This window comes from Stigmatopora argus, chromosome 22 (genome assembly GCF_051989625.1).
Source record: "Stigmatopora argus isolate UIUO_Sarg chromosome 22, RoL_Sarg_1.0, whole genome shotgun sequence".
NCBI lineage: Eukaryota > Metazoa > Chordata > Actinopteri > Syngnathiformes > Syngnathidae > Stigmatopora > Stigmatopora argus.
The window spans coordinates 4,519,772-4,547,435 of NC_135408.1; the positions used below are offsets into that span (position 1 = coordinate 4,519,772).

The 27,664-nt window shown below is 38.3% G+C and overlaps 1 protein-coding gene across 3 annotated transcripts; it reads right to left on the reverse strand.

Annotated features, from left to right (window-relative positions):
• Positions 1-214: 214 nt before the first annotated feature.
• On the reverse strand, positions 215-27,589 carry arhgef12b (Rho guanine nucleotide exchange factor (GEF) 12b). 3 transcript variants are annotated; one of them, XM_077591593.1, is made up of 35 exons: positions 26,800-27,589; positions 22,272-22,363; positions 20,539-20,637; positions 20,403-20,452; positions 19,518-19,575; positions 19,240-19,445; positions 19,014-19,097; positions 18,348-18,437; positions 18,174-18,284; positions 17,115-17,213; positions 16,376-16,418; positions 15,517-15,622; positions 15,309-15,446; positions 14,372-14,404; positions 13,764-13,878; positions 13,593-13,698; positions 12,208-12,417; positions 11,984-12,134; positions 11,398-11,546; positions 11,194-11,340; positions 10,250-10,335; positions 10,048-10,173; positions 9,856-9,970; positions 8,660-8,760; positions 7,562-7,639; positions 7,416-7,491; positions 7,182-7,355; positions 7,023-7,110; positions 6,872-6,955; positions 6,047-6,120; positions 5,741-5,968; positions 4,880-5,032; positions 1,738-1,907; positions 896-958; positions 215-833 (listed from the first exon to the last, which is right to left on the reverse strand). In XM_077591593.1, exons 1-34 carry the CDS (start codon positions 26,829-26,831, stop codon positions 911-913), a joined length of 3,720 nt encoding a protein of 1,239 aa, XP_077447719.1. In that variant the 5' UTR covers positions 26,832-27,589; the 3' UTR covers positions 215-833; positions 896-910. The 3 variants fall into 3 exon arrangements, with proteins under 3 accessions (XP_077447719.1, XP_077447717.1, XP_077447716.1); XM_077591591.1 differs by having other exon boundaries at positions 907-958; positions 6,854-6,955; XM_077591590.1 differs by having other exon boundaries at positions 6,854-6,955.
• Between the last annotated feature and the right edge of the window lie 75 nt (positions 27,590-27,664).

Consider the following 27,664-nt stretch of genomic DNA (forward strand, 5'->3'; position numbering starts at 1 on the left):
TATAGTGACATTTTGGACTTTATTTTCATTAATTTGATAACTAATGTCAGCACCCAAAAACCTTTTATTTAAAATAAATCAAATTATGTTAAGTGATATTTCAGAAAATTCTCCCCTACCCAATTTTTTACCAGTTTTTTAGCTTCACCCACCCCCCAAAAAAACGGTTCCAACATACCAACTTTCCCTTCCGTTAAAAATAGGAAACCCCCCAAAAATGTGCTCTTTTTTATTGAACAAGACAACACAAATTGCACATACACAAAAATAAATACATTTAAAAAAAAAGATTAATAATGAGTGAGTACATTAGCGCCTTTTTTGCATCATGCTACAACAGGAATGCACAAAAAACAATAAGTTAATTTGCAAGTACAAATTTGACCAACAATCACGTTTAAAGGTTTACATCCATTTTTTTTTTAAATCATTGGGGAAAAAGCGACACAAGTTGTGCAGTCTTGCGGCCTGTGATGTGTGTGTATTCATATATACACACACACAGACACAAGGGTATATACATAGGTGTTTTAAATTTATACACGTGTGTGTGTATATATACATACGTACGTATTCATACATATGTACATATACACGTGTGCATATACACACACATACGTACATATACATATATACACACATTAATATGTATAAACTAAGGAAGGATTTAGCACAGAGTCCCGTCCATGAGCTTGTTGCAAAATTGGCGAGCGTCCAGTGTTAAAATGGAAAGAATTGGAGAGGCGTCACATGACTTCAGTGGCTTGACAGCAGCAGTGAAGGAGAAAAAGTGGAGGTGGAAAAACAACCAGCGTGCGTTCAATGAAGACCATCTGAAAAGCGTACATAGAATGAGACGTGTGCAAAATGAAGACTCGTACGACTTGTCACGCACACTTATCCGACCAAGTCAGTCGCTGGCCGTCCCCAGTAGCTTCTTGTACTTCAGCTCCACTTCCTGCAATGGACGGTGACAATGTTTCATCTCAAAACACAAAGTTGTTGTACCCCATTTTTTTAAGGGTTCCAAAAAGCCCTGCAGTAGATTGCTGTAAATTTGGTATATTATTTTTAATCATTTTCCAGTGTATTTAAAAAAAAAATCACAATATTTTTCCCACTTTTTAAATGGAAATAATACATGAATTATATTTATTGAAAATGCCTATTGTAAAATGAAACAAATCATTAGTAGATTAAAAAGCATTTTTTTTAAATGGTTAGAAAATTGAAATAAAAAACATCTTTTAAAACTGCATTTTTAGTTGTTTTATTCTATTTGAAAAATTAATAAACCCAGAATAGCTCTCTTTTCCCCCGTTTTCTTTTTTCAAATGTAAATAGAATATTTACTGTTTTGCAATTTTAATAGAAAACAAAAGTGTAAAAGATAAAAAAAGCAAACATAAAAGCCCATGGGTGTCAAAGTCAAGGCCTGAGGACCATTTCTGGCCCGTCAAAGGAAATTGTGTGCATCCACTTTTTTCTTAAAAAATCAAATTTAAGTGACCACCGTTTTTTTCCTTTTTTTTTTTCAAATAAAGCCACTGTTTATTTCCACTTGCTTTTTGACTGGTCTGAAATTATGTAAATATATCTACATATAAACTAAAGAAAATTTGTAAACACAAAATAAAATAAAAATACATAAAAAAGAAGTTAAAAATGTAAACAATAAAATAACTAAATAATGTTTGGATGCAACCCATGAGTAGACGAAAAGAAAGTTCTACCTACCTTGAGGTACTGCAAGTCGGCCTGCAGAAGGCGCAGGTGCGTCATGAGGCGTCTGCTGAGCTCGGGTCGCCCGCCGTTCTCCGACGACAGCAACTTGCTCATGTCCACCGCTTCCGCCGAGGCGTCGGCGTCCTCCGACTCCTCGCCACCTCCCCCCGGATCGACGGCGCCTGGAGATTTGCGTTCACAATGCAAAAGTATATTCCATGTTATCTCAGCCGTAACATTAGGGATGTCGCAATCAAACTTTTTCAGGATCTGCCGATAGAGAGAAAATTCTCAAATCCCATTTTTTGGCAGGTTTTTGTTGCAACCGATCCAGCAAAGGCACTTTAACCAATAAGATTTCTGCAGAAAACAAGAAGCACCTGACTGCAATCCACTGATTGCACTTGCAGGACACCAGATTGGTGAAAAGGTGGCTTCTTTATGGGTTGGAATGGAACCTGCACCCACTGCAGCCCTTTGTGGAATAGTTTGCCCACCCCTGGTCTAACAGCACAAATAAGGTTGGGGAAAAATTAAATTGAAATACAGTCTTCCCTTGATTATCGCGAATTCACTTCCTGTTTTTTTCTGCTATTAATTACTTTAAAAATTGTTTATTAATTTCCCCAAAAAATTGAAGTTCATAAAAATGTGAAAATCCATGTGAAACTCGTAAGCGAAAGCCACTCTTGCTACTAGGACTCAGCACTGAAGAAAAAAAGAGGTAGTTATAATAGGGGTAACCCTACTTCGTGAATTTTTGATTATGTCTGGTCTACGTTAACTGCGGTATTCGAGGGATTACTGAAATTGTTTTTTGATCAATTAAAAATAATGTTGGTCATCCCATGTGATGAATTCTGTCTTGGTTAGGACTTTCTTGAAGTTGTTTTTGTTATTGTCACTGGATATTTCTTTGTTTTATATAGTTCACTAGTATGAATATTCATTCATTTTTCATACCTCACGAGGAAGGGTTGCACAGGGTGCTGGAGCCTATCCTAGCCAACTACAGGCAGCAGGTGGGGGACACCCTGACACCCTTTCTGTTACATGATAAAATGCAGTGGTGGTCCGTGAATTTCCTAGCGACGCATTCAGCTGTCGGAATCAATCCAACCCTCAAAAACTATTTTATGGCCATAAAACCTCTACTGCAGCTACAGCTGCGACACATAAAAAATCATCAATAATAACCTCATACAATTGAAATATTATTTAGGAATATAGCCATATTTTACTCACCAAAATCCATCCTTCTTTTCATGTGTCATTTTCCCTTAAATAGAAACAACCGTGTGTACTCAAGGGTTTGCAAAAACGACAAGGTAAGGTGTGGCCACTTCATGGTGTAGAGGTTTGTTCACCTGCCTGCCATGTGGGCAGGTGTGGTTCGGATCCCGGCTGGGAAACATTTTCCCTTAATTATTTCTATATATTTCTATATATATGTCCATGTCCATATATGTGTATATATATAGGTATATATATGTGTGTGTGTAGTCAACACTTTCCAATAATGTCAAGGTAAAGTGTGGCCACTTCATGGTGTAGTGGTTCTGTTACCTGCCTGCCATGTGGGCCGACAGGGTTCAAATCCCAGTTGGTAATCATTTTTCCCTTAAATAAAAACAACCGTGTGTAGTCAAGACTTTCCAATAATGTCAAGGTAAAGTGTGGCCACTTCTTGGAAAAAGTTGCAGATGATTTTCACTGTATAGACACCATCCACCTTAGTGTTAGCATGAAAACATGCTTCTCTTTGAGCACCATCCACTGCACTTAGCCAGCTTGTAATGCTGTTGTACGGTGTGTTGGTAGCACTACAATAGTTTGAATAAAGAGGTTCTCAAAACATGTTACGTTTATTTTGTATTTGGTTTGTTCACCTGACTGCCATGCGGGCAGTTGTGGTTCGAATCCCAGTTGGGAATTATTTTTCCCTTAAATAGAAACAACTTTATGTAGTCAAGACTTTCCAATAATGACAAAGAAAAGTGTGGCATCTTCATGGTGTAGAGGTTCGTTCACCTGACTGCCGTGTGGGCAGGCAGGGTTCGAATCTCGGTGGACGATGAACCATTTTGCCATTAAAAAAGACTAAGTCATTCAGTCTTTCCTCAAATGAAAGCACCAAATGACCATGTATAGGCGGGCCGCCTCGTGGTGCAGTGGGTTAGTCACCTGCCTGCGACGTGGGTGTCGAGGGTTCACGTCCCGGTGTCGACGACTGTATGGTGTCGGCAGTCGGCCGAAGGCCGACTGTCGAACACCACCAGGAACCCCCCCCCCAACTGTCTTCCGGTCAGCCGAAGGCTGACCGGAACATAATTGTTTTGCTGAAAAAAATGACTAAGTCTTTATTTTAATGAAAAAAGGATCATCCATAGACTGAACTACATAGTGTAGTGATCAGTCAAACGACACCGGGATTCGAACCCAAGCCTCCCACATGGGAGTCAGATGAACAAACCTCTAGGCCATGAAGAAGCCACACTTTACTTTGTCATTATTGGAAGGTCTTGACTACAAATATATTGAAACAACTAAGGGAAAATGTTTCCCAACTGGGATTCGAACCCCAGCCTCCCACATGGCAGTCCGGTGAGTGAACCTCTACGCCACAAATTAGCCACACTTTACTTTGTCATTATTGGAAGGTCTTGACTACAAATATATAGATACAACTAAGGGAAAATATTACCCAACCGGGATTCGAACCCCAGCCTCCCACATGGCAGTCCGGTGAGTGAACCTCTACGCCACAAATTAGCCACACTTTACTTTGTCATTATTGGAAGGTCTTGACTACAAATATATAGAAACAACTAAGGGAAAATGTTTCCCAACTGGGATTCGAACCCCAGCCTCCCACATGGAAGTCAGGTGAACAAACCTCTACACCACGAATTGGCCAGACTTTACTTTGTCATTTTTGGAAGGTGTTGACTACAAATATATAGAAACAACTAAGAGAAAATGTTTCCCAACTGGGATTCGAATTATAAAATAAATCGTATTGAGAGTATGAGTTTTAATTAAGCCACTCCCACCCCCGAAAGCTCAGTCTCAGAGTATTTTTCAGAGTACAACATGAAAATGTACCCACATATTGGTTGTTTTCTCAAACATAGTCGGTGGCTGGAAACTTTACCGTTTCGTTGACTTTGGGGCTGCTCTTTTTGGAAGACGATGCACGAGGCGGCGCCATTGTTGGGTTCGATACCGGTGTCCCCGTGGGGCGAAGGGGCGCTTGGCTTTTCGTCCTTCATCATGTGATTAAAGAGGAGCTGCTTCAGTATCCCCACTGAAAAGAAAAAAATCGCCTTTAAAAAAAAATCAAGAAATAAAATAAAAATACTGATTTTTAAATCCAAACATATTATTTACCCTGTTTCTATATTTTGTATATTATTTTTAATCATTTTCCAGTATTTAAAAAAAATCTAAATAAATAAAACAGTATTTTTTCCACTTTTTTAATGGAAATAATACATGAATTATATTTATTGACAATGCTTATTATAAAATGAAGCACAAATCATTAATAGATAAAAAAAACATTTTTAAAAATGTTTAGAAAAATTTAAATTAAAAAGATACATCTTTTAAAACTGCATATTTAGTTGTTGTTTTTTCTATTTGAAAAATTAATAAAACCAGAATAGCTCTCTTTTCCCCTCATTAATTTATTTTATTTAAATAGAATATTTATTGTTTTGCCATTTTAATTGAAAAACAAAAGATTAAAAGATAAAAAAGCAAATATAAAATATTTCTCACCTTAAAAAAATAAATGTTAAAAAAACAAGGGAGTGTTTGCTATTACAATCCCCAAAAAGAGGATTTGGACAAATTTTACTGTCTCTAACTAATTATGGACTAGCAAAAAAGCTATCAATTCGTTAGCCGATTAATTATGAAAGCCGAGTTGGAAGACATTGCGAATGAAAGCGTAAATACGACGAGTCTGACACCCCAGAGTTAGACGGATTTGAGATCGGCGCTAACTCACGTGTCTCCAGTGCTTCTTCCGCTTTGGAGGACGAGGACGACTCCCGGATTTCATCGTCTTCGTCTTCCTCCAGCTGAGCGTCCAGGAAGGCCTCCAACTCTTCCTCATCTACCTCCCCGGCCTCTTCCTCCTCCCCTATTTCGTCCTCGGCCTTCTCCTCATCCTCGTCCTCCGACTTGATGCCGTCGAAGGGGTTGGACGCGGGGGGAGGCGTGACGTCGACCGACTCTGATCAAGCGGGTTGGAGCATTGCAAGGAGTCACCAAATATATTATCATTCTGGCGAGGACGTGGCGCCGGAGCTACCTGAAATGTCGTTGCTGTCTTTGTTGGGTTTCTCCATCTCACAGTTTATCATCTCAATGGCTTCTTGCTCACCTCTGAAAAAAAACATCATCAAAAAACATAACTAAATCTTAAAAGAAAACAAAAAGAATGAATATTTTTCAGTTTCAAACATTCTTGAAAAAAAATTCTCTGCACTTCTTTATGAAAACTATTTGTTTAAGATAAAAAAAGATGAGAAACATTTGGTTTATTAGAAATAGAATTATGATTTGTTTATGATTTATAGATTTATGATAAATAATTTCAAAAAATAAAGCTCATTCATATACCAACTAAACTCAAAAGTACTCCCAATGCCTTCCAATGAAATAAAATGCTGAATAAAGAAAAAGGGATCGTTTTAAACCCTCCAAAAAGTAATTCAAAAATATTAAAAATTAATAATTAATAAAATTAATAGGAAAAAAAACATTTAAAAAAATACTTTTTTCATTTTTTGAAAACAACAAAAATATAAATGTCAAAAACACGAAAAAAGAAATTCCCAATTAATTCTAAATTTAAAAAAATAATTATCGTAAAAGCTAAAATTTTCCAAATTAAAAACATTCATAAGAATAAATGCGAAAAAAGCATTACCAATCTATGAAGCAATATAATCAATATACAAAAAGAAAATACAGCTTTTCAACAAAAAATTAAGTTAAAAAAAAGTAAAATAATCAAGTAAAAAAATTAAGTAAAAAATAATTTTGTTCATTTTAAAATTAAAAAGATTTTTTAAAAACATTTTCACTCTCCACCCCAGCAATTAAAAACATTTGCCTAAATAAGTCCACTGACGGGTTTGTGCCGTGTGCGTTGTTGTCGCCGCTGTGCGAATTAGCCTTCATGGCATCGGCACATTGCGTGATGAGACACTGCCACCTGCAGGCGAGAAAAATCCATTAAAGAATAATCAAGCGGGACGCGGCGGACCGCCAGCCTGACTTACGTCCTCTGGTCCGACACGCTCTGTGCCGTCAGCTCGTAAATCTGCGCTCCGATTTCCGACATGGACAGCACGAAGAAGGACTTTTTGTCTGAAGTCGAGACGGAAAGGTGATCAAAGTCGTGACCCGACGGAGAGCATAAAACGTCGCCGAGCGTTTACTGGTAGCGACGGGTCGGACCAGCGCGGTTCCGAGTTTGACCACGGGACTGAAGCTGAACTTGGAGTCTGTGGCGGCGGCGCCGGCGGCGTTCTTGCTGTGGAACTTGAGCAGCAGGCGCTCGTCCTGCTTCTGCAGCAGCACCAAGATGTCCTCCAGCAGAAGCGTGTACAGATCTAACAAGGCAGGACTTAATGAGGAAAAGCGCAAAGGCGTCACGGCGTTCGTCCCCGTACCGATTCTCTTGTCTTTGTTGACCTTCCAGGACAGCGGACCCTCGTGGACCATCTTCCTCTTGGTTAAATCCAGATTCTGGAGGAGCATCAAAATTTGGATTTCTTTCATTTCTGACTTTCTGATTCGGAGCAGATGTTTTCCTTACCCGCAGCTCAGCGATCATCGGGTTCTCGTTGGGTTTCAGCGACGAGATGTCCAATCTTCTCTGGTAGTCCAGCAGCCTCTTTAGTGAGACAGGAAGCAGAATGGAAGGACCTATCGCTATTTTAACCCTTTCAGGCAGGGGGCAGCTCATCAAAAGTTGACAGACCTTGAACTACTTAATGCAGAGGTGTCAAATGTGACTTAGGGGATCTGAGGCGATCCACGTTTTCTTTTTTTGTAGCTCATTCAGACTGTACATGCAGAATCATGCGTTTATTTTTGCCCCCAGATCAGCAAAAGTGACCAATAAACAGGAAGCAGCCCAGAAATCAACTAGGAAATGATCGAAAATGTATTGAAAGTGACCCTCAAGTACTCTAAAATGACGAGAGTAAGCAAAATTATCTAAATTAATGTTGAATTCACTTAAATTAGCGGTGGATGCTCATCTTGCAGTGCCATTGAGGGCGCTCATTTTGACAGTCAAAATGAATTGGACGTCCAGCACCGTCAATGGCGGCCAATAAGTTAACTTTTCCGGCCAAAAATCAAATTGGTCCAGCCCACATTAGATCTGGTTGGCAGGAACGTGGCCCGCCCACCAAAGTGAGTTTGACCCCTCCCCCGTTCTAAAGTCATGCCTATTTATCTATGTCTAAAATGTCTTTTCCTGTGTCTGTATTCTCACCCTCTTGCTACTGTGACAGTGAAATTTACCAATAACGGGATGAATAAAGTTATCTAATCTAATCTAATGCGACTATTTTGGCCATTTCAAAAACGTAAATAGTGCAATTTATTCACAAGTTAAACTCTGACCACCAAAGGCCTATTATGCTATTCCAAAAACTGTTAAAGTTACATTAAAGTCATACTATTTGCAATTGTTATGAAAAAAGGTGCGACTTATAGTCCAGAAAACACGGTAATTATATTTGTAAAGTATTCAACTGGTCATTCGCCCCTGCCAGTTATAATGGATTGGATGTCTAGTGGTGCTATTAGCGGCTAATATTCAAGTGAGTCCCCTCTATGGGCGAAATTAATGCTAATAATTAGCGCATGAAAGGGTTAAGTGGTTCAAAATCTCAATTTCTACCTGTTTGTTCTCCGCTTCTTTAACTGCCTGGTTGACGCGGTTGAGGATCTGCTTACAGCATTCCCCGGCCTTTTTCACCTTGTCTGCTTCCTCCTGGTCCTCTGTAGCATCGCCATGACGACCAAAAAATTGAATGAAGAAAATGAGGACAATAATCCTCCATATTACCATTCTGATGGTTAAATGAGTATCAAAAAGCCTAAAAAGTGATGTCTTAAAATTAGGAGGAACCAAAATCAGCTCAGATATTTGACCTTGACGCAAATTAAGATGACCATAAAATAAATAAAACAAATACTGCAATGAAACGTGCTCATCCTACTGAAGAGTAAATTGTCAAAACTTTTTAAGTCGCTCAAAAGTTTGATTGGATCAAATGAAATGACAACAATGACAATGGCAAAAAAGTCAAGAAATCACAACTAAAATAGTTCAATTCATAAAAATGATTTTTATCTGCTGTATAACTTTACCGTATTTTCCGGACTATAAGTTACACTTTTTTTAAAATTCGGCTGGGATTGCGACAAATCATGTGACCTATATTTATGTTTTTTTTTTTTCTCTTTGACCACTGTGAGCCTGTTCCGATGTTTTCTTTAAATTCTAGAATTATCTGGAAAAACTGTTAACAGATTGACCCATTTGATTAATGTTACTTTAAATGTATGTATGTTTTTGGTTTTTGATCAAATAAAAAATTGCCCTCGCAAAAATGCGACTTATATCTTATTTTTCCTCTCTTCATTGTCTTCTTTGCACGGTGCGACTTAAAGTCCAAAAATTAAACAATTTGTTTGCAACTATACTTTAGTGCTGCACACTGATTAGTAAAAAAATGATTTGTGATCGTTTTTCTTGTTGTCACTTAGTTGATATTACCCTTGTATAATGATTATAATTTTTCCGATCGCAGTGTTGAAATGAAGGGAAGAGTTTGGATATAGTTTTTTCAAATCGTGACTCAAACCCAGGTGACTCATGCAAAAAAAAACATGATCAGAACATCCCTAAAAATATCCTACCGTAATACCCCCAACCCTTCAACAGATTGAAATAAAATTCCCATGCAAAGTAGTGCTGACAAAATCGAAACTACTTTAAATCCCCTAAAAAGACAATAAAATACACCTAAATGATGTTGAAGACCCAAAACATTTTCCAAACTCCAAACCCAAGATGGAAAGCGTGCCCACCTGTGTACTTGGCGATTTTTTCCAAGAGAAGCGGGTACTTGGTGGCTCTTTGCATTTCCATGGGGATGATGTCTTTCAGCTGCAGGCGGCGACACAACCGATCGCTCTCGGCCGCCTGGGCAAAAAAAAAAATGCCCGCCGCTCACTCAAAACGGTCGTGACGTGGCGTGCCGTCACCCATGTGTTTCTCACCTGCATAAATATGGTGAACCTCTGATCCTTCTTCTTCTTACTCTTGATGAACTCCAGTGCAGATGGTTGGTTGCTGCAGAACGTGGCCACCGCGCTCCGTATTTTCTCCTCTTCCTCGCCGCTAAACTACAATTCATACACGTACATCCAATATGAGGCGTAGTATCGTTTTCGACGAGCGGGATTGAGCGCACGAGCGTACCCAGGCCAAGAGATCCTCTCCGATCTGACCGATGACGGATGTCTCGCTCCTTTTCCTGATGGCCGCCATTTGCTCCGTCAAGGAAACTGGACAAAGTGTGCAAAGAAAGATTATTTCAAGCAGAAAAATCTTTCTAAATAATATTTCAAATATTTGATCTTTTGCCGCAAAGTCTGCTGGGATGGGCTCCAGCACCCCCACGACCCTGACAAAAATAAGCAGTATACGGACAATGAACAAATGAATGAATCTTGATCTTGACCAATTAATGTGTTTAAAAATTGCCATTTTTAAATGAATGAATCCTGATCTTGACCAATTACTATGTTTAAAAATTGCCATTTTTTTAATGAATGAATCTTGATCTTGACCAATTAATATGTTTAAAAATTGCCATTTTTTAATACATATAGAAAATATATACTACCCAGAAAATAATGGCAAATTTTAATTTAAAAAAGATTAGGAAAGCAAGTTTAAGATATCCTCAATAAAAAAACAAGAACAACAATGGAGAAAAATTATGTACCTAATTATCTGTACCAAAACATTGGAAAATATGCAAAAAATGGCAAAATTAAACCAAATGAATTAAAAATGTATTTCAAAATAGTTGACATGGACAAAATATACAACAAATTAAAATTAAATTATAAACGATTGTATTTAGACGATTTTTTTTTAAATACTCAAAAACATATTGTAAAAAAATACAACAAAAAAGGATCCAAAGTAAAATTAAATATTATTTTAAACAAAACATTACAATAGAACATTTTAAAAATGGGCGAACATTCTGAAAATAAAAAGAGCAAAATGTCAAAGTAGAATAAACAAACTACATTTACAGTTTATTTATTTTTTAAACCAAGAGAATACGCTAAAAACAACAATAAAGTAACACCACAACTTCTTTTCAATTTTTCAACCAACGCAATGCTCACCGTGCAGCTGTAAAATGTCCTCCAGGTTGGCGAAGATGCTCTTGATGTCATCCGGAGGCAAAATGGCGTCCCTGCTGAGGCGCGTGTAGAACACGCCATCCAAAACCTTCAGCGTGCGCAAGTGTGCTCGCTCCGTGTAGAACAATTCTAGGGAGAAAAATGTGTCAGGATCTCGGGATGCCCACGCCATCGAGCGAGCCTCACCGTTGATGACTTCCTGTCTCTTGATCTCCTGCGGCGGCAGGGCGGCGAGCAGCTCGCGGCTCACCAGGCTCCGCCAGTTGAGCGGGTCGTCCTCGCCCGCCGCCTCGCACGTCAGCTCGTCCTCGCTCGCCACGTCCGGCGCGTCCATCCTGTCGATGGGTCAGTGCCAAAACGAAATGCTACTTTATAAAATAATTTTCCCAACCGCTTATCCTCACAAGGCTCGCCGAGGGTGCTGGAGCCTATCCCAGCCAAGTAAGAATACCACCCTGAATCGGTAGCCAGCCAATTGCAGTAGTGTATAAATTTAATGAATAAATACTAAACCCAGAAAGCAGCCAAATTTAAAGTGTCACCCCATTTCTGACCTTTGACCTTTCCGTGTCATATCACTTACTCTGCCAATTTATATTTAACCCTTACAGGGACAGTTGTCTTCTGAACGTGAAATAAATGTGTAACTATGAATAAAAATTGACACAAAATTGGGGAATACAGTAAAAACAGATGTTGAAATCAATAAAAATGTGACCTTTAAATGATATATTCATTTTAAAAAGGGCTCCATTGTCTTATGCATTTCTACCTGAAGGCATCGTGGTCTCCCTCTTCCTGCAAGTGCTCCAAGTTGGAAGGAGTGAAATCGAATTGCGTGCCGGCCTGGCTGCAGACGCCATCTTGCGGGTCGCCGGGCGCCACCTCGCCGACTCGCGGCTGGACGCAGAATGGAGAGAGGTCTGGAAAAAGCCCAGAAAGAAATGAAAGAGAGGAGGCCATCGACCGGTAGTTTCCCCGCTCGGCTCTTCCTACTGGTGTCGGAGTCTTGGCCGCTGGCATCCGAGGTCAACGTGGTAGGCGAGCTGTGAGGCGACGAGGCGCTCAAAACGTCGGAACCTTCGCTCGGCTGTCTCCCGCGGATCCTTCCCGACGGATTGGAGGGGCACGAGTCGGGGGGCTCCGAAGTCGTATGAGAGAGGAGCTTCGGGGAACGCTGCTTATTCCCCTCCGTCGCCTTGCCCACTGTAAAAGCACGCCACAATCCGGATGACTAGAACTCAACGTATTTTCCGCACTATTAAGGCTAAAAGGAATATTGGTTAATCATCTCTACGAAATTCCCTTGAGCACTGTTCCATCTAGTTGATGTATTACACAATCCCTAACTACTACTACTACTACTACTACTACTCCTAAACTACAGCCCCATCTAGTGCAGGTGTGACCAACTCCGGTGCGCGAAGGTCCCTAGCCAGTCTGTTTTAGTATTACTAATAGTACTACTACTACTAGTGCTACTAGTAGTATTACGAATAGTACTACCAGTACTAGTGCTACTAGTAGTATTACGAATAGTACTACCAGTACTAGTGCTACTAGTAGTATTACTAATAGTACTACCAGTACTAGTGCTACTAGTAGTATTACTAATAGTACTACCAGTACTAGTGCTACTAGTAGTATTACTAATAGTACTACCAGTACTAGTGCTACTAGTAGTATTACTAATAGTACTACCAGTACTAGTGCTACTAGTAGTATTACTAATAGTACTACCAGTACTAGTGCTACTAGTAGTATTACTAATAGTACTACCAGTACTAGTGCTACTACCAGTACTAGTGCTACTAGTAGTATTACTAATAGTACTACCAGTACTAGTGCTACTACCAGTACTAGTGCTACTAGTAGTATTACTAATAGTACTACCAGTACTAGTGCTACTAATAGTACTACTAGTACTAGTGCTACAAGTAGTATTAGTAATAGTACTACTAGTACTAGTGCTACTAGTAGTATTACTAATAGTACTACTAGTACTAGTGCTACTAGTACTACTAGTAGTATTACTAATAGTACTACTAGTACTAGTGCTACTCATACAATTAGTTGTATTACTAATAGTTCTACTAGTACTGGTGCTACTAGTACTACTAGTTGTATTACTAATAGTACTACTAGTACTAGTAATACTAGTACTACTAATAGTAGTAGTACTAGTACTACTTACTACTAGTAGTAGTAGTACTGCCACTACTACTACCAATCAGTGGATTGCAGTCAGGTGCTTCTTGTTTCAACAAAAATCTAATTAGTTAAACTGTCTGGGCTGGATCGGTTGGAACAAAAACTTATACTCTGATGTGTGTGGTGCAGAAAATACTGTACTTTCAACAAAAAAAATCTACTTTTGTTACCCGAAGTTGAGTCCACCCTGCTGTGCCGCCGCTGTGGGACCAGGATGTTGGGAAAGCGCGGCTTTTTCACCTTTTCCTCGCCTTCCTTGTCGGGCTTGATGCGACTCTGCGAGCGAAAAGGAAATGGTGGGTTTGAAACCTGCTCCGTCGCCACGGCCATCGGAACCTCACCTTGATCTTGGGCAGGAAGTTGATGCGCGCTCGTTTGTGTTCCAGACCACGAGGTTCCTTGGTTTTGACGCCCAGGTGCTTCATGTACGTTAGGATGACGTACTGCATCGTTTGACTGCCGCAGAAAAACACATATACAGTCACTTATCGATAGTACGTTGTATAAAGCAGGGTTGTCAAACTCTTTTTAGACGCGTGTTAGTATTCAGAGGGCCGATATGGCTGCCAACTAGGCTCCCACAATTAATCAATTAATGAATTGACCACTTTTCTGATAGACGATGGATCATTTATAGACAGGAAGATTTGTCCAAATCCTCTTTTAAGCCTCTCATATTTAAAAAAAAAAATGGGTGAGAACATTAAAATATTTCAACCTTGAATCTTTTCTTTGTTTATGACCGCCAATCATGTCATGAGTTAAACAGTGTCTGACCGAGACAATTTACAATTGAAGGTAAGTACAGTCGATTAGTATTAAAAGAAAAAAATGTTGACTAAAAAATGTGGTAGACATATTCTGTCGGCTTTGGTAACTAACATATTGCGGGTTGTCGGAATCGGGACACAAAATGGTTATCGGTGCAACACATAGAAAAAAAACGTACCATTTTTCTTCTTCAGTGGGTGGTGACGTCAACCTGCAAGATGTATGAGTGGCGTGTTAAACAAGTTTGTTTTGAAATATTTTAAACACCGTTTCATCAATATGCAATATTTTTAAAACAGCTTGAAAATATAGGTTAAAATGAATTTGGATTAATATTAAACATTTCAAGGTGTTCATCTAAAGTTATTGTAATGTTTGATTTAAACGATGACTATTATTAAGAGCAAATGATAACCAAATATATTGCCAAAGGTAACCACATGTATAAATTCAATACATATATTTATTTTGAAACATTCATAAATGACAAAGCTGATCAAACAGTTGGTTATGATTTTGGTGTTCCTATTTAATAAAATAAAATTATTTTAACACATTTAACTATGAAACTAACAAGTGATTTTTCATTATATATTTTAATTTATTTGATATATATTAAGATAGTGCAATATATTTATGACTTTATTTTAGATAGAAACCTATTTTTTTACTTACTCAACACTTATTAATCTTAAATGATTACGCCTGACATTCTAAAATGTGATATTTAATTTTTTTATATCTTAAAAAATGGACATTTATTTTCTTCAATATTTTCTATAATATATATATACTTTTTACTTAGTCAAAAATGCTTATTAATCTTAAATTACTTTAAAAAAACAATTCAAACTTTAAAACATTTCCACAAATGTACATTTTGTCCAATATTTTAGATGACAATCTATTTTTAACTCACCCAACATTGCTTATTAATCTTAAAATGATTGTTTCATTCTAAAACGTTTCAAAAATATATATTTCAAAAGTTAACATAGCACCTCCCGCCCCCCCCCAAACTACATTTATTTTGTTCCGCATTCTGTTAAAAGCCATTTATCAAAACAAAAGCTGGTCAAGTTTTGCCCAAAGAATAGCGCACGTGCGTGTCTTACAGGATGTCCTCGATTTTGGACAGAATGTGTTCGGCACACGAGCACTCCCTGTCCAAGACCGACGGCTCCTTGGCCCCGTCGGCGTCCAGCCTGGACAATTCGTCTTCGGCCAGTGTCAGCCCCATGCTGCGCTTCTGCCTGCAGACAAAGGACCCCGGTCAACACGTGGCGGTGCTTCGACGCTCACGTGCCCTTTTCCAGCGCCCACCTGAAGTCCTCCAGGTTCCTGTGCAGGTCTGGCATCAGAGAGTTCTGTAAACTTTGCGTGCATTGTCGGCACACTTCCTCAGGGATCAACTCCAGTCTGCGCTTCTCTATGAAGATACACAAACGTAAAATTAACAGGGTCAGAACAATACGGGAAAATAAAGTTTGAAATCAAGAGTTACAGTAATGCATTTATCCTTAACAAATAAATACCAGATTTTCCACATTATAAGCCTCAGTCTGTTTTTTTTTTTTAATTTATTTTTTTATAGTTTGGCCAGAGGTGCAACTTATACTCAAGTGTCAAATTATTCACACATTATTATATCATTTCGCATGTTGTTTTTTATTTTTTATTTTTTTAATAGTTTGGCCAGAGGTGCGACTTATACTCCAGTGTCAAATTATTCACACATTATTATATCATTTCACATGTTTTTTTTGTTTTGTTTTATAGTTTGGCCAGGGGTGCGACTTATACTCGTGTCAAATTGTTCACATTTCGCATGTTTTGTTGTTGTTGTTGTTTTTCATAGTTTGGCCAGAGGTGCGACTTATACTCCAGTGTCAAATTATTCATACATTATTATATCATTCCACATGTTTTTTACAGTGATTATTAATTACAAGATTGGCAGTGGGTGGCCCTTTAGCTTTGTTTTCAGTTGTTTTTAAATGCCTTTCAAGATGACTTGTCTGTTTTTGGTTTTGGATTCTATCAAATAAAATTCCCCAAAAAATGAAACCTAAACTCCAGTCCGACTTATGTTCTTTCCCTTTTATTGTGCACTTTTTGGCTAGTGCGACTTCAAATTCTGCAAAATTTAGTAGTCAGAAAAATGCTTTGTTTCTTTCATTACCAAGTTCAGCTGCAACTGCTTCTGGCACCGGGACTTTCAGATTCTTCAAAGAAAAAACACAAAGACTCATTCAGGGACAAGCTTAGAATTATTGGAACAATAATAACATTAAAATACAAAGAGAGTTGATTGTATTTCATTACAAAATTATTTAAAGTAACCCTCATTTTTCCCCAAAAATATGAGTGGCATAAAATGTAATACAATTAAATATAAAATAAAATGTAATAGCATTTCATTGCAAATGAGGGGAAAAAATCTAAACACCCTAGGCAAATAAAAGGCTAAATAAAACATTTTTTAAAAGTGGCGTAATAAATGACAACACAAAAGAATCCTAAATAAAAAATATCAATTTCAATTAATGGATTAGAAAATAACAAGACCCTAGAAAATAACAAAGCAAAACCAAAAAAAATGAAAGTGAAACAAATTTACAATTAAGTCATGTTGAAAACATTATTTAAAATTCCCCAAAATAATATAGTGCAAATTGTTTTTATTGTAATAAAATTTTCAATTAACCATCTTTAATACAGCACAAAAGGTGCATTCAAAATACCCTAAAAGTTCAAAATATAATGATAAAATAGAATCCAAATTGAAAATACCCCCAGAAAAAAACTGACTAAATGTAAAAAAAAATTACCCAAAAGTGTAAAAATATTTCATCCAAAAAATAAAATAAAATTAAGCCAAGCGATAAACCCAAATTTCAATGAAACAAACGTGCACCTACCGCCGCCCGATCCATAAAGAGCGAATGAAACTCCATGAAAAATCGCCGACTTTCTTTGGAGCTGGTTTGCTTGTGGATGTCAGCGTACAGGAAACAAAGCTAAAACAAATAAATAGAAAGCTTCCGTCACCCGGTCCATTCTTTAAAGCAGTGTTTCCCAAACACTAGTGTGCCGTTAGAGATGGTCAGGTGTGCCGCGGGAAATTACAAATCATACATTGTAATGTTCTGAGAGAAAATCTTACTACGATGAGAATAAAATTCAACTTTTACAAGAGTAAAATCAAAATACAATATACTATATATATATATATATATATATATATATATATATAGATTGTACTATTACAAGATTCAACTCGAAATACAATGAGATTAAAGTCATCTCATCTCATTTTCGGAACCGCTTTATCCTCACTAGGGTCGCGGGGGGTGCTTGAGCCTATCCCAGCTGACTCCCGGCCAGAGGCGGGGCACACCCTGAATTGGTGGCCAGCCAATCGCAGAGATTTAAGTCATTTTGTTGCTTATGTTTTGTAACGTGAACCGGAAGTTGTTTGGCTTCATAAAAAGTCGGAATGCTATGAAAATTTAAATTAAATTTTCTTGTTTTTATATTACGTGTACCAAAGGTTTTTGAACAACTTTAGGCGATGTGTGTATGTGTGAGCACAACATTGCTTTTCACGTATTAGATATAGACATATTAGATTTCAGGAAGATTGGGAATAAAAAAGGCTTTTGATTTGAATAAGTCATGCAATTATGCAATTTAAAACGTTACATTAGTTACTTTTTTCGTCACTTTTACGGAAGTTGTTCAGGGTCCGTCCACGTACACATTGGTGACATTAGATTAGTGTGAAAAATTAGATTTTGGAATCATTTGGGGGATTTATTTGATTCCTGCTTTATATTGTTAATTTAGGGAACATAGATTTAAATTAGAAGATTTTCAGCTTGTGCTGTGCCTTTGGATTTTTTCAATGCAAAAAGTGTGTCACAGCTCAAAAAAGGTTGGGAAACACTGCTTTAAAGCGTTCATCACGACGTCTGTACCAGTGGGGCGGGGTCAAACTGAGACACGACGTGATGGAGGAAGACAGCTAGGTGGGCAGGCCGACCCTTGAGGGTGTCGATGCTTTGGAAGCAGCTGCACTGTCCGCTGGTCTGAGAACAGTCACACTGGTTTGAATTTTTGGCCCAAAAAAAGTCAACATTTTTTTGACATACTTGTTCATGCTGCGAGTCAAAGTAGTCGTCTTCTGCGCCAATGATTTGTGGGTGGAGCAGGTATGGCGGACTTGCCGCGGTGCTTGTGTCCTGAGTGATGATAACCAAAGTCAAGGACATTGTCATGTGTATTTGATAGCCATAGACGTTCAGCCATTTTGACTGGAAGCCATCTTCCCAGTTAAAATGGACTGGGCATCTTTTGCCGTCAATGACGAGAGATTAATAAAACAAAAAAAATGAATGTTTTTAATTCTCAGAGCAAAATACACACTTATTAAAACGTGTTTGTTTTTTCTTCCATTTATTACAATTTGCACGTCCAATGGATTGGACATCTCTCACCGTCAATGGCAGCCAATGAGTTAACCTTGTCCAGGAACACGCGGCTAATCCAAACATAGACTGACTACATCATCACAATTAGTCTAAATTGCTTGTTTGGTCTGGTGAGGGGGAATTCTTTTTTTTTTTTCTCCCCAAAAGCCGACTGGGCGGCTATTTAAAGACGCTTACGATGAGAACATTGTTACCAAAGATCAGCGGGTGCACACATTTCCTGTTTTGATCTGATTAGATAACACCATACTTACTTTAGAGAAGTAAACTTTCAACACACTAAAATAAGGTTTTACGCGAGAATCTCAACCTTTCTCATGAACTAACCGGAGTGCTATTGCTGCTAAACCCGTCGCTATTGGCGTCCACGTAGTTCCCCTCCCCGGTTTCGGGGATCCTGGAGGATCCATCCTGAACCAGAAGAAAAGCAAAAACAACAGAGTGTATGAAGCAAAACTGTCTTATGCACTGCTTGTTTAAAATGATGTGTATTGACAGGGTAGGTAGGGGCATTTGACTCCTCTTCCACGACCAAAAACCTTCAATTTCTTACCCCATCCAGAAAAGAGGAGTGGAGCTGACCCTCAGGGTTACAGGGGGCGCTTCCTTGTCCATCCCCAACGAGTGAGTTGTGCGTTGATTGGTCGCTGTCACCCTGCTCTTCCTCGTCCAATGTGTCGTCTTCCTCATGTTCCTCCAAGTGGATCTGAGGAAGACCGGGGGGTCTTCCCAGGACAGTCAGCGCAACGTAGGACCCAGCTAAGGGTGTCAAATATACAAATTTTGAATAAGGTATCCTGTAGCTTAGGCTGAGATCTGAAACGTACTCACATTTGATTAGTTTTACAACCTCTGTGTGGTTGGAGTGTGTAACTAATGTCCCGTTAACCTGAAAAGAAAAGAAAAATCACTTTATGTAATGGTACATTTACATATAATACTACACATATACATGAGGACCATTATTAGGGGGAAAAATAATGTGTACTACAGTATTTTTGTGACTATAAGTCACACTACCCAACGAATCCACAATGGAAGCGAAAAATAAATATTCAATTTGCACAGGAGTGTGTTACATTGTTGGGGGGAGTTTTTTAATTAATTAATCGGAAACCAAAACAAATGTTTTACATTAAAGTAACTGGAAAATGGGGAACCATAGACAAAATAATCACCTATTAATGTAACATATTAACACTTTTTGGGATGACGAGGGCCAAAAAAACAACATTAGGCTGTTGGCAATCGTGGGGAAAAATAAAAGACCTACGTTGGAGGCCCAGCCAAACTATGTAAACATTGTGAATTATAGTATGGAAAATATGGTAATATGGCCCCAACAAAAAGCTAAAATTCAGTCGACATTCTGTTGAAATTGATGTAGAAAAATGTAAAATTCCACCAAGTTTCAAGTATATTAAAAAGAATGCAGTGTAATAAAAAGCACCACACAATTAAAACCATTTCCTTAAAATGTTTGTGTAATCCTAAATGTTGACTTTACTGTAAGATTTTGCACAGTTTAACATACGACCAACATTTTTTTGCTCTTGGTAAATGTATTAAACTGTGTTTGACTCTGTAAAAATTGCAAAAACTGCTAATAATGTGAAACCACCCCATATATATCTTCCCAAATGAATTTAATAACACATTTGTTATTGTGTTTAAGATGTTGTTTCCCGAATGTAAAATATGAAATAAAATCAACACCTTGATGATCCTGTCTCCAGTCTGGACACCTGCTCGCATTGCAGCTCCGTCTAGTAAGCGTAAAACACACCAAAAGTCATGTCGCTGCACAGGTGCACCCATCGGGGTGCAGGAGCACAGTATGTGAAATCCTCACCTTCTTTGACCAGCTGGACAAACACAGGGTTGTCTCCACTCACTGTCAACCCAAATCCATTTTCATCTCTCTGGATTATCACGCACCGCTGGACAAGGCCTGTCATACACAAACACAAACCACGTGGTACTCATCTTAATCATAATCATAATTAGAAAGAGGCAAACTCACACGGATTAAACCGGATTAAGCACCGCCGAGCATTTAGTCTGATAAATATGCTCATGTTTCACATGGTGGGAAAGAACATCCACACAGGAAGTAAAGGTTAAGGGGGTCTCAACACAAATGGCTTTTAACACGTTAAATCCATTTCCATCGTTTGATCGCTTCCAGCCACTCCTTGTTCAACGGATTGGACGTGTATTGCCGTCAATGGCAGCCAATGTGTTCAGGTCACCTATCATTTATGGTGACATGACTCAATCTTCTGTATTAAAATCACACTGCCATTGATTTTTATATATCATTTAATTGATAGTCTTGTCAAAGAGTATTAAAAAAGAAATGATCAAGACACAGAGGGGTTAGCTGCACAAAAAAAGTAAAAACTGATGACGTAACAGGAGGAAAGGTGGTGGCAGACGTCAAATGACTTAATTGAAAGAGTATGTACTCGTTGTGTTTATCATGTGAAGCGTTGGAACACGAAATTGAAGAAAAATGGGTCATAAGATGATTAAGAAATGAAGGACATTAGATTTTACCCGTACAAGTGCAAATCTGAGGTTGGAGCACCATAACACGGCCGCCAGGACTGAGTGAAAGAGGAGAGCCTAACATGGAAGCAACTTGCACTCCATCATCATTGCATCTGTTAAATATCTTACACTTACAGCTTTTGACTCTCTCTACAAGCAAGCATGGCGATAGAAAAAGTAATAATATATGATCTGAAATTGCAAGAAGCCCAGCTAAAGCTTTGTTCTGCTTCCCATGGCATTGCTAACTCAAGCCTGAATACAATGTTACATTTTACTGAAGTTTAGCCTCACCCAAAAAAAATGAATTCATTGGGCACATTTGTCTGTGCAGTCTTTTGTGAAACATTTAAATCAAAACAACAGAATGGGCTAGTTAGCAGCGGGTCTACTTCCTTCAATGTGCACAGTTCACTCAGTTCAACGCTTGGTCAGAATGAAATTTACTTTTGGCTCATATTGACAATGTTCCTGTTGCACCAATTTAGTCTACGGCGTAGTTGAACTATTTTCCGATAAAAACTATTTCAATTTCTTGAACTAAAACAATGGCCCCCTCTGTAATAGCCAAAAGCGAAATGGGATTAAAAGTTTTTCTGGTTTATTTTACACAGAAAATGACTATGGGGTGTGGCTTAGCAAAAATTCAATCGATCAAATTCAATAAAATACCGCTTGAGGTGATTTAATCTGCATGTTCTTTGGTGAACATGATAATGTAATAACGCACAGTCAGGAGGTTGAGTTCATCTGTTTCTAATCAAGTCACATGATTATCAACTCGCCTAACACTCAGGATAGTGTAATTGCTTTTTTCCCCTTCCTTTGTGACACCGCCAAAGCCCCGTGATTCACACTTGGCCCGCAAAATAACATTTTCCGACTTCAAATGAGCCATGCGAGAATCGAACGGTTTCACCTTAAACAATGACTTCTATGAAAGTAAGCTTAGATCAAACTTGCCCTACTTTGTGCTACAAAAGGTGATGACGCACTTTTAAGCAAAGCAGTGTTCTGACACCAGTTTCTTACCGGTGGGGTCAAATTCGTGTTTGAGCGAGACTCCGCATTTGTCGTTTTTTGGCTTCCTTTCTGGAGGATCTTTGTTGAGAATGTTCGGGGTCCTGCAGAAACAAGAACAAAAATTTACTAGTTTGGAGGGCTCAATACAGGTGCGATGAAATGGTGACCATGTCAAATATTTGCACAAAATTGATTCGACTATGTGTAGAAAACAAATTTGGTAATCAAATGTGGCTGCTTTTCACCATTTCACATTTATTCCACCAAAGCAGGTAACACCCACTTTTTCAGTAAATCTGGTTGTGACATCACAACCAGAATTCTCATTTCTAGCTTCCAAGCACAACACTAGCTAAGAATGGAAGACTACCGTATTTTCTCGCCTATGAACCGTCCCCCGCGTATAAGCTGCACCCTTGAAATTGCCTTAAAAATATTGAATTTTACAATTTATCACGTATTGGCCGCCCCCTGGTTGACAATTTTCACCTCCATATTCATGGTTTTAATAGGGAGTACAAATGTGTTACTTTGAAGGGAAAATCTTAAGAAAAATCATCGCATGTGAAATTTCTGAGGCACTGTATGAATCAAAAGCACATTATTAGGGTCAATATCATAAGGAAGTTAGTCATTCATCCAGTAATGGTTGTTTTCTCACTGCAAAACAGAAAATAACCAAAAAATAGTCAATGTTAATTTGCTGACATTTACTGGCGAAAGAGTTATAAGTCTTGTGCTCATATAAGCCGTACCCTTGATGCTGTCATTATTTCTTGCTTATATGTGAGAAAATACGGAAAGTAGGATCTAAGTTCATTGCTTAGCCCTTTCTGTAGGTTTTTTTTTAGGTGGATTTATGTTGAAAATATGGTCTGTTATCATTTTAAAGTCACTTTCTCTATTATTTCTCTGCACCTTTAATGGTTCAAGTTTTTTGACTGAATAGTGCAGGTTGGCCTCTTTGACTCATTAAGCGGGAGGGGGTTTTGTTTGGACTGGAGTGACAATGAGGTCCCTGGGTTTTTCCCCAACAATGCCACCGCATCACAAGGGAGGTGGCGGGGGGCTTCCAGGGGCACATTCCCGGAAAGCGAGAGACAGGAGGAAGCTTTTTGGGAGTCCTGATTGTTGTCCTAGTCTTAAGATAGCCCCCACCCCCAAAAAGTAGAAAATAGAAGACTAGTAAAAGGAGGCGTGCGAGCGCCCTCATGTTGCGCCGACATGTCGCCTGATGTTGGCTGGACATTGTTTCAATGTGACGTCAGCTCTTCCTGTCAGGATGGCGAGTGGGGGGGGGGGGCTTTTGTACAGCGGCAAAAGTCCTTAAGCAAAGACCAAAAGAGCAGCAAAGGGGGCCGGCAAAGTGGACCTGCATTATCTGAACAGATTGTGAGTCATATCTATTTCAGGGTGGCAACAGGTTTCAACAAGTGAAAATAAAGACTTTTTGAAGAGACAGCTAACAGATTTGTCATAGACAACCCAGCGGACAGAATGTTGTCTAATAAATTCAATAAAAAACACTTTAAAATTAAACAAAAAAACATGAAAAGCCAGTATTTCCAGTTACCTGCAAGTGACCATTAGTAGTAGTGTGAGACATTTTTAAATACCTGACCTTTTTTTTACCCAAATTAAATGTGAGAATCCTTTAATTGCCCGCCTTTCATCGAGACATCATTAATACACCTGTGCTTGTGTACGTGTGTGCCTGGGTACAACTGACATCAAAAAATGGATGCCTTTGCAATCGGTCTTTTTGTGTGTTTTTCTCCATTATCAGAGTCCTTTTAACAGCGCTTAGAATATTTCATGCCACATTCTTAATTTAAAGCCAATTTAACAGTCAAATGTTTGGCCAGCCCTGATCATTTTCAAGATTTTCCTTAATAATTCATTGTTTATTTGGATCAGCAATTTCAGTTAAATATATCATATAGCAGACAAACACAGTAATATTTGAGAGGTGAAATGACATTTATAGGATTTACAGAACGTCTGCAATAATTACTTAAACAAAATAAGCAGCTGCATAAATTTGGGCACCCCAACAGAAAAATTTCATCATTGTTTAGTAGATTCAAAAAGCTAGCTCAGAGATTTCAGCTGTCAGTTTCCACTATGAGAAACAGTGTGGAAATGGAAGATATAATTTTATTTTGATATAACAAGGAGTGGTTTGCATGGTGGAAGAACAACACAGCATTCCAAGACAAACACTTGCTACCCAGGAAAATTATTACTATGTGGCCAGTGCAGTTACTGGCAATCTGCCTACTTTTGTTTGAGTAATTATTGCAGTTATTATTGAAGTTCATTTCACTTCTGTCTGTCACTGTGTTTGTCTGCTATATATTAAACTGAAATTGCCGATCCAAACAACCGATGATTTATAAAGAAAATCTTGAAACTGATCACTGGTGTCCAAACATTTTCATATGACTGTATAATGCAATACATTTATTTATTTGCCTCGGTAGAGAGAATACTTTTTCTTTTAGCATTTCGCAAAATGCAGAGCAATTTAAACTTGAAGTTATTTTAAAACTGACTGGCCAAAACCAAATACTACCTTTTTAAAAACCTTGTACGTATACGAAACAATTTTCAATATGTTTGTTGGGGTTCTCACTACTTTACTACTGGAGAGATTTTGGTCTAAGAACTGTTTTTAATACATTTTTGGGTCCGTTTTTTTTCTTTAACTATAGGATCCCTATTTTCTTAACATGTAAAACATTGTAGTCAACAAATGTGCTTGATTTCTAACCATTTTAAAATATTCACAATGAAATATGAAACGGTATTGTACAACTAGCATGATTACGTGTGTGTGTGTGATTGCCCTACTTACTTTTGCCTAGAAATACATTGTGACAATTCCAGTAATGTTGCATAATATTCTCGTTTACAAACAGAACGCTGAACTAAGCGCAGATGTTTGTTTTCTCTTTTTTTAGAAGAATATTTATAGAACCGCTGCCTCATTTTCCAAATCTTGTCAATTACGTAGCAGAGGGCAATGTTGTTGCAATGATAAGATGTAAACGGGGGGCCCTGTGGTCCGTCCACTCTTTGACTAAAGTGTCTTTGTCCGGTTCGTACGGCAAATCAGTGAGATTTTACAGATCCACAAATGGCAAGTAGTTCAAATTAGTCCGAAAAATACACTTAACTACTTAAGTATGTTCAACAAGTATTCATCGCAATGGTCAGAATATAGAAACGAGCAACTTTTCCACGAAGCGGATTCTTTCCTCTGAGAAACCCTAGGAAAGAAAAAAGTTGGCAGCGCTGTTGCCGGGCAACGCAACCTTTTCCTGCTCTTCCTGCTTCAGATAATAGAACACAAATGAAGCCAAAACTTTAGCAAGATGTGGAAACCAACAGCACATGAAATGCATACGCAATAAAGCGATGCTCTGAAGAAATACATTTATTTCACGTAAGAACTCTTATGTTATCACTTTTTTGCCGACTAATGAAAGTTCTGTTTTGGGGGGGAAATTTGTCATCATAAGAAGTTACTATTTCATGAAAAATGGTTTCCACTAACAGTGGCTGAAGCCATCACAAGTTTATTTATGAAATATGGTTTTGACCTTTCCAAGGCTTTTTGTTTAACTTTGGCTTCCTAATATTTTTAGCACGTGCAAATAATACAAATCTTCAGTTACTAGGTATGACCAGATGCCGTAAAATATCCAATAATGAACCCCTTTGCTGTTTCTAAAATGCGGTTGGAGGGGAAAAAGTGGCCCATTGTTGAAAAAGGTCAGGAAATCAAATGAGCGATTGTTTTGATGCTCCGCTGCCACCAAGCTCTTTAATTTCACTCTTGTTCCAAAGGGGCAAACTTCTTCTTGTGCATCGTGCCAGGACGAGAGAAAGACAGCCGTTGACTGCTATAGACGTCCAATCCTTGTGAACAGGGAGGGCTGGCAAGGATTATTGATGTTCAAGTAGACTGGACGTGGATCATGGTCAATGAGTTAAGATAGATTATAAAATCTCTACACACCCATGTTGATACTACAGGGTTTTTGTGATGTTAAAAACAATGGAGAAAACTGAATGGTGATATTATAAATGGATCTGCAGAGGTTTTTGGCAAGTGTTGGCTTTTTTTTTACTACACATGACAACAATGTACCATTTTCATATATCTTGGCTGTGTGGTCGATCGGCAAAAAGGTGCTAAAATGTAAAAATACACAGTTAAAATCTTAGATATACATGTGGTAGAAGGCGGTGGGATCTGATCAAATCAAAATTGAGCGTTCAAAAAACTGTAAGGAATTGAACGCATCACGAACAAACTTTTAAAAAATACATTTAAGGTTTCCATGCAAACTAGCCACCATGGCTAATTTATTAACTGTGATTTTTCACATCTTATGGCTGTTTAGAACTTTGATCAATCGGCGTCCATAAGATGTAAAAAGTACTCAAGAGTTTACTACGAAATTGTCCATTCAAAGTGAGTTCACAATATAAATAGTCATTATGCAATGCTGGTAAATAGTCAACTTACCTATCAGTGAGGGTTGTCTGTGTCCCACTCATTGGATTTCCTTTGCAATTGTCCCACTTTATTAGTGCCAAAACATTTTTCGAAAGAGATTTTTGGAGAAATTAAAAGATTTTTTGTCTTGGCTTGTTGAAGCCTAGGGTCAAAGCCCGTTATATTTTTCTTTGGGAGTGTTTCCTGAAAAAAAAATCACAACTGCCACTCCTCCTGTGGATTTTTCCTTAGAGTATATTCCATTTTGTCAAAGCCTTTGTCCCGTAAAAAATACAACTCATGTGGAGTGACTTTCCTTCCGACTCCGTGACGGCTGTGGCTGTTTTATTTTCCGTGGGAAAATGTTCCTTCGTGACACCGTGGTGTCATGGATGGAGGGGCGGCGAAGAAGTTGTGTCAAAACTTTCGGCCGGAGAAAAATCCCGATTTGAAAATCATCCCTCGCTTCCCGTCACGTGCAGTTTTATGAACGTTGTGGCTCTCTCAGTCAGCAGACGTCAATTGTTTTTGCCCCCCAAAAACATCACTTTGATGCAAAATTAAAGGAAATGCTTTGCCTCTGCCCTCTTCCCCTCAGTAGAGAGAGAAAAAAATGCTGCGTTCAAATGTTCGTTGGACTTTCCTAATTTAACTACTATATGAAGGGAAATCTATTTGTTTTTACAAACTGGTGTAAATATTCACAACTGAAATGCTACTTAAATCGACCAAAAAACTTGTTTGGAATAAAATTTACATCACCGTAACGTATTTTATAGTTGTTTTCAGCCCACGTACACGTGTAGTATTTGATTCGGCCACGAAGTGATTGTTTGACTTGTGCATGCACTACTTTTTTACATCGATAGATGGCGGAATTTAAAAAATACACACA

Excerpts from the sequence above, each read along its gene's own strand:
- arhgef12b (XM_077591591.1), bottom strand. The coding sequence starts at position 26,831 with ATGAGTGGGACACAGACAACCCTCACTGATAG. Across the intron at positions 16,419-17,114 it reads TCTTTATGGATCGGGCGGCG|AATCTGAAAGTCCCGGTGCC; the intron begins GTAGGTGCACGT and ends TTTTCTTTGAAG. Across the intron at positions 6,121-6,853 it reads CCGTCAGTGGACTTATTTAG|AGGTGAGCAAGAAGCCATTG; the intron begins GCAAATGTTTTT and ends GTTTTTTTTCAG.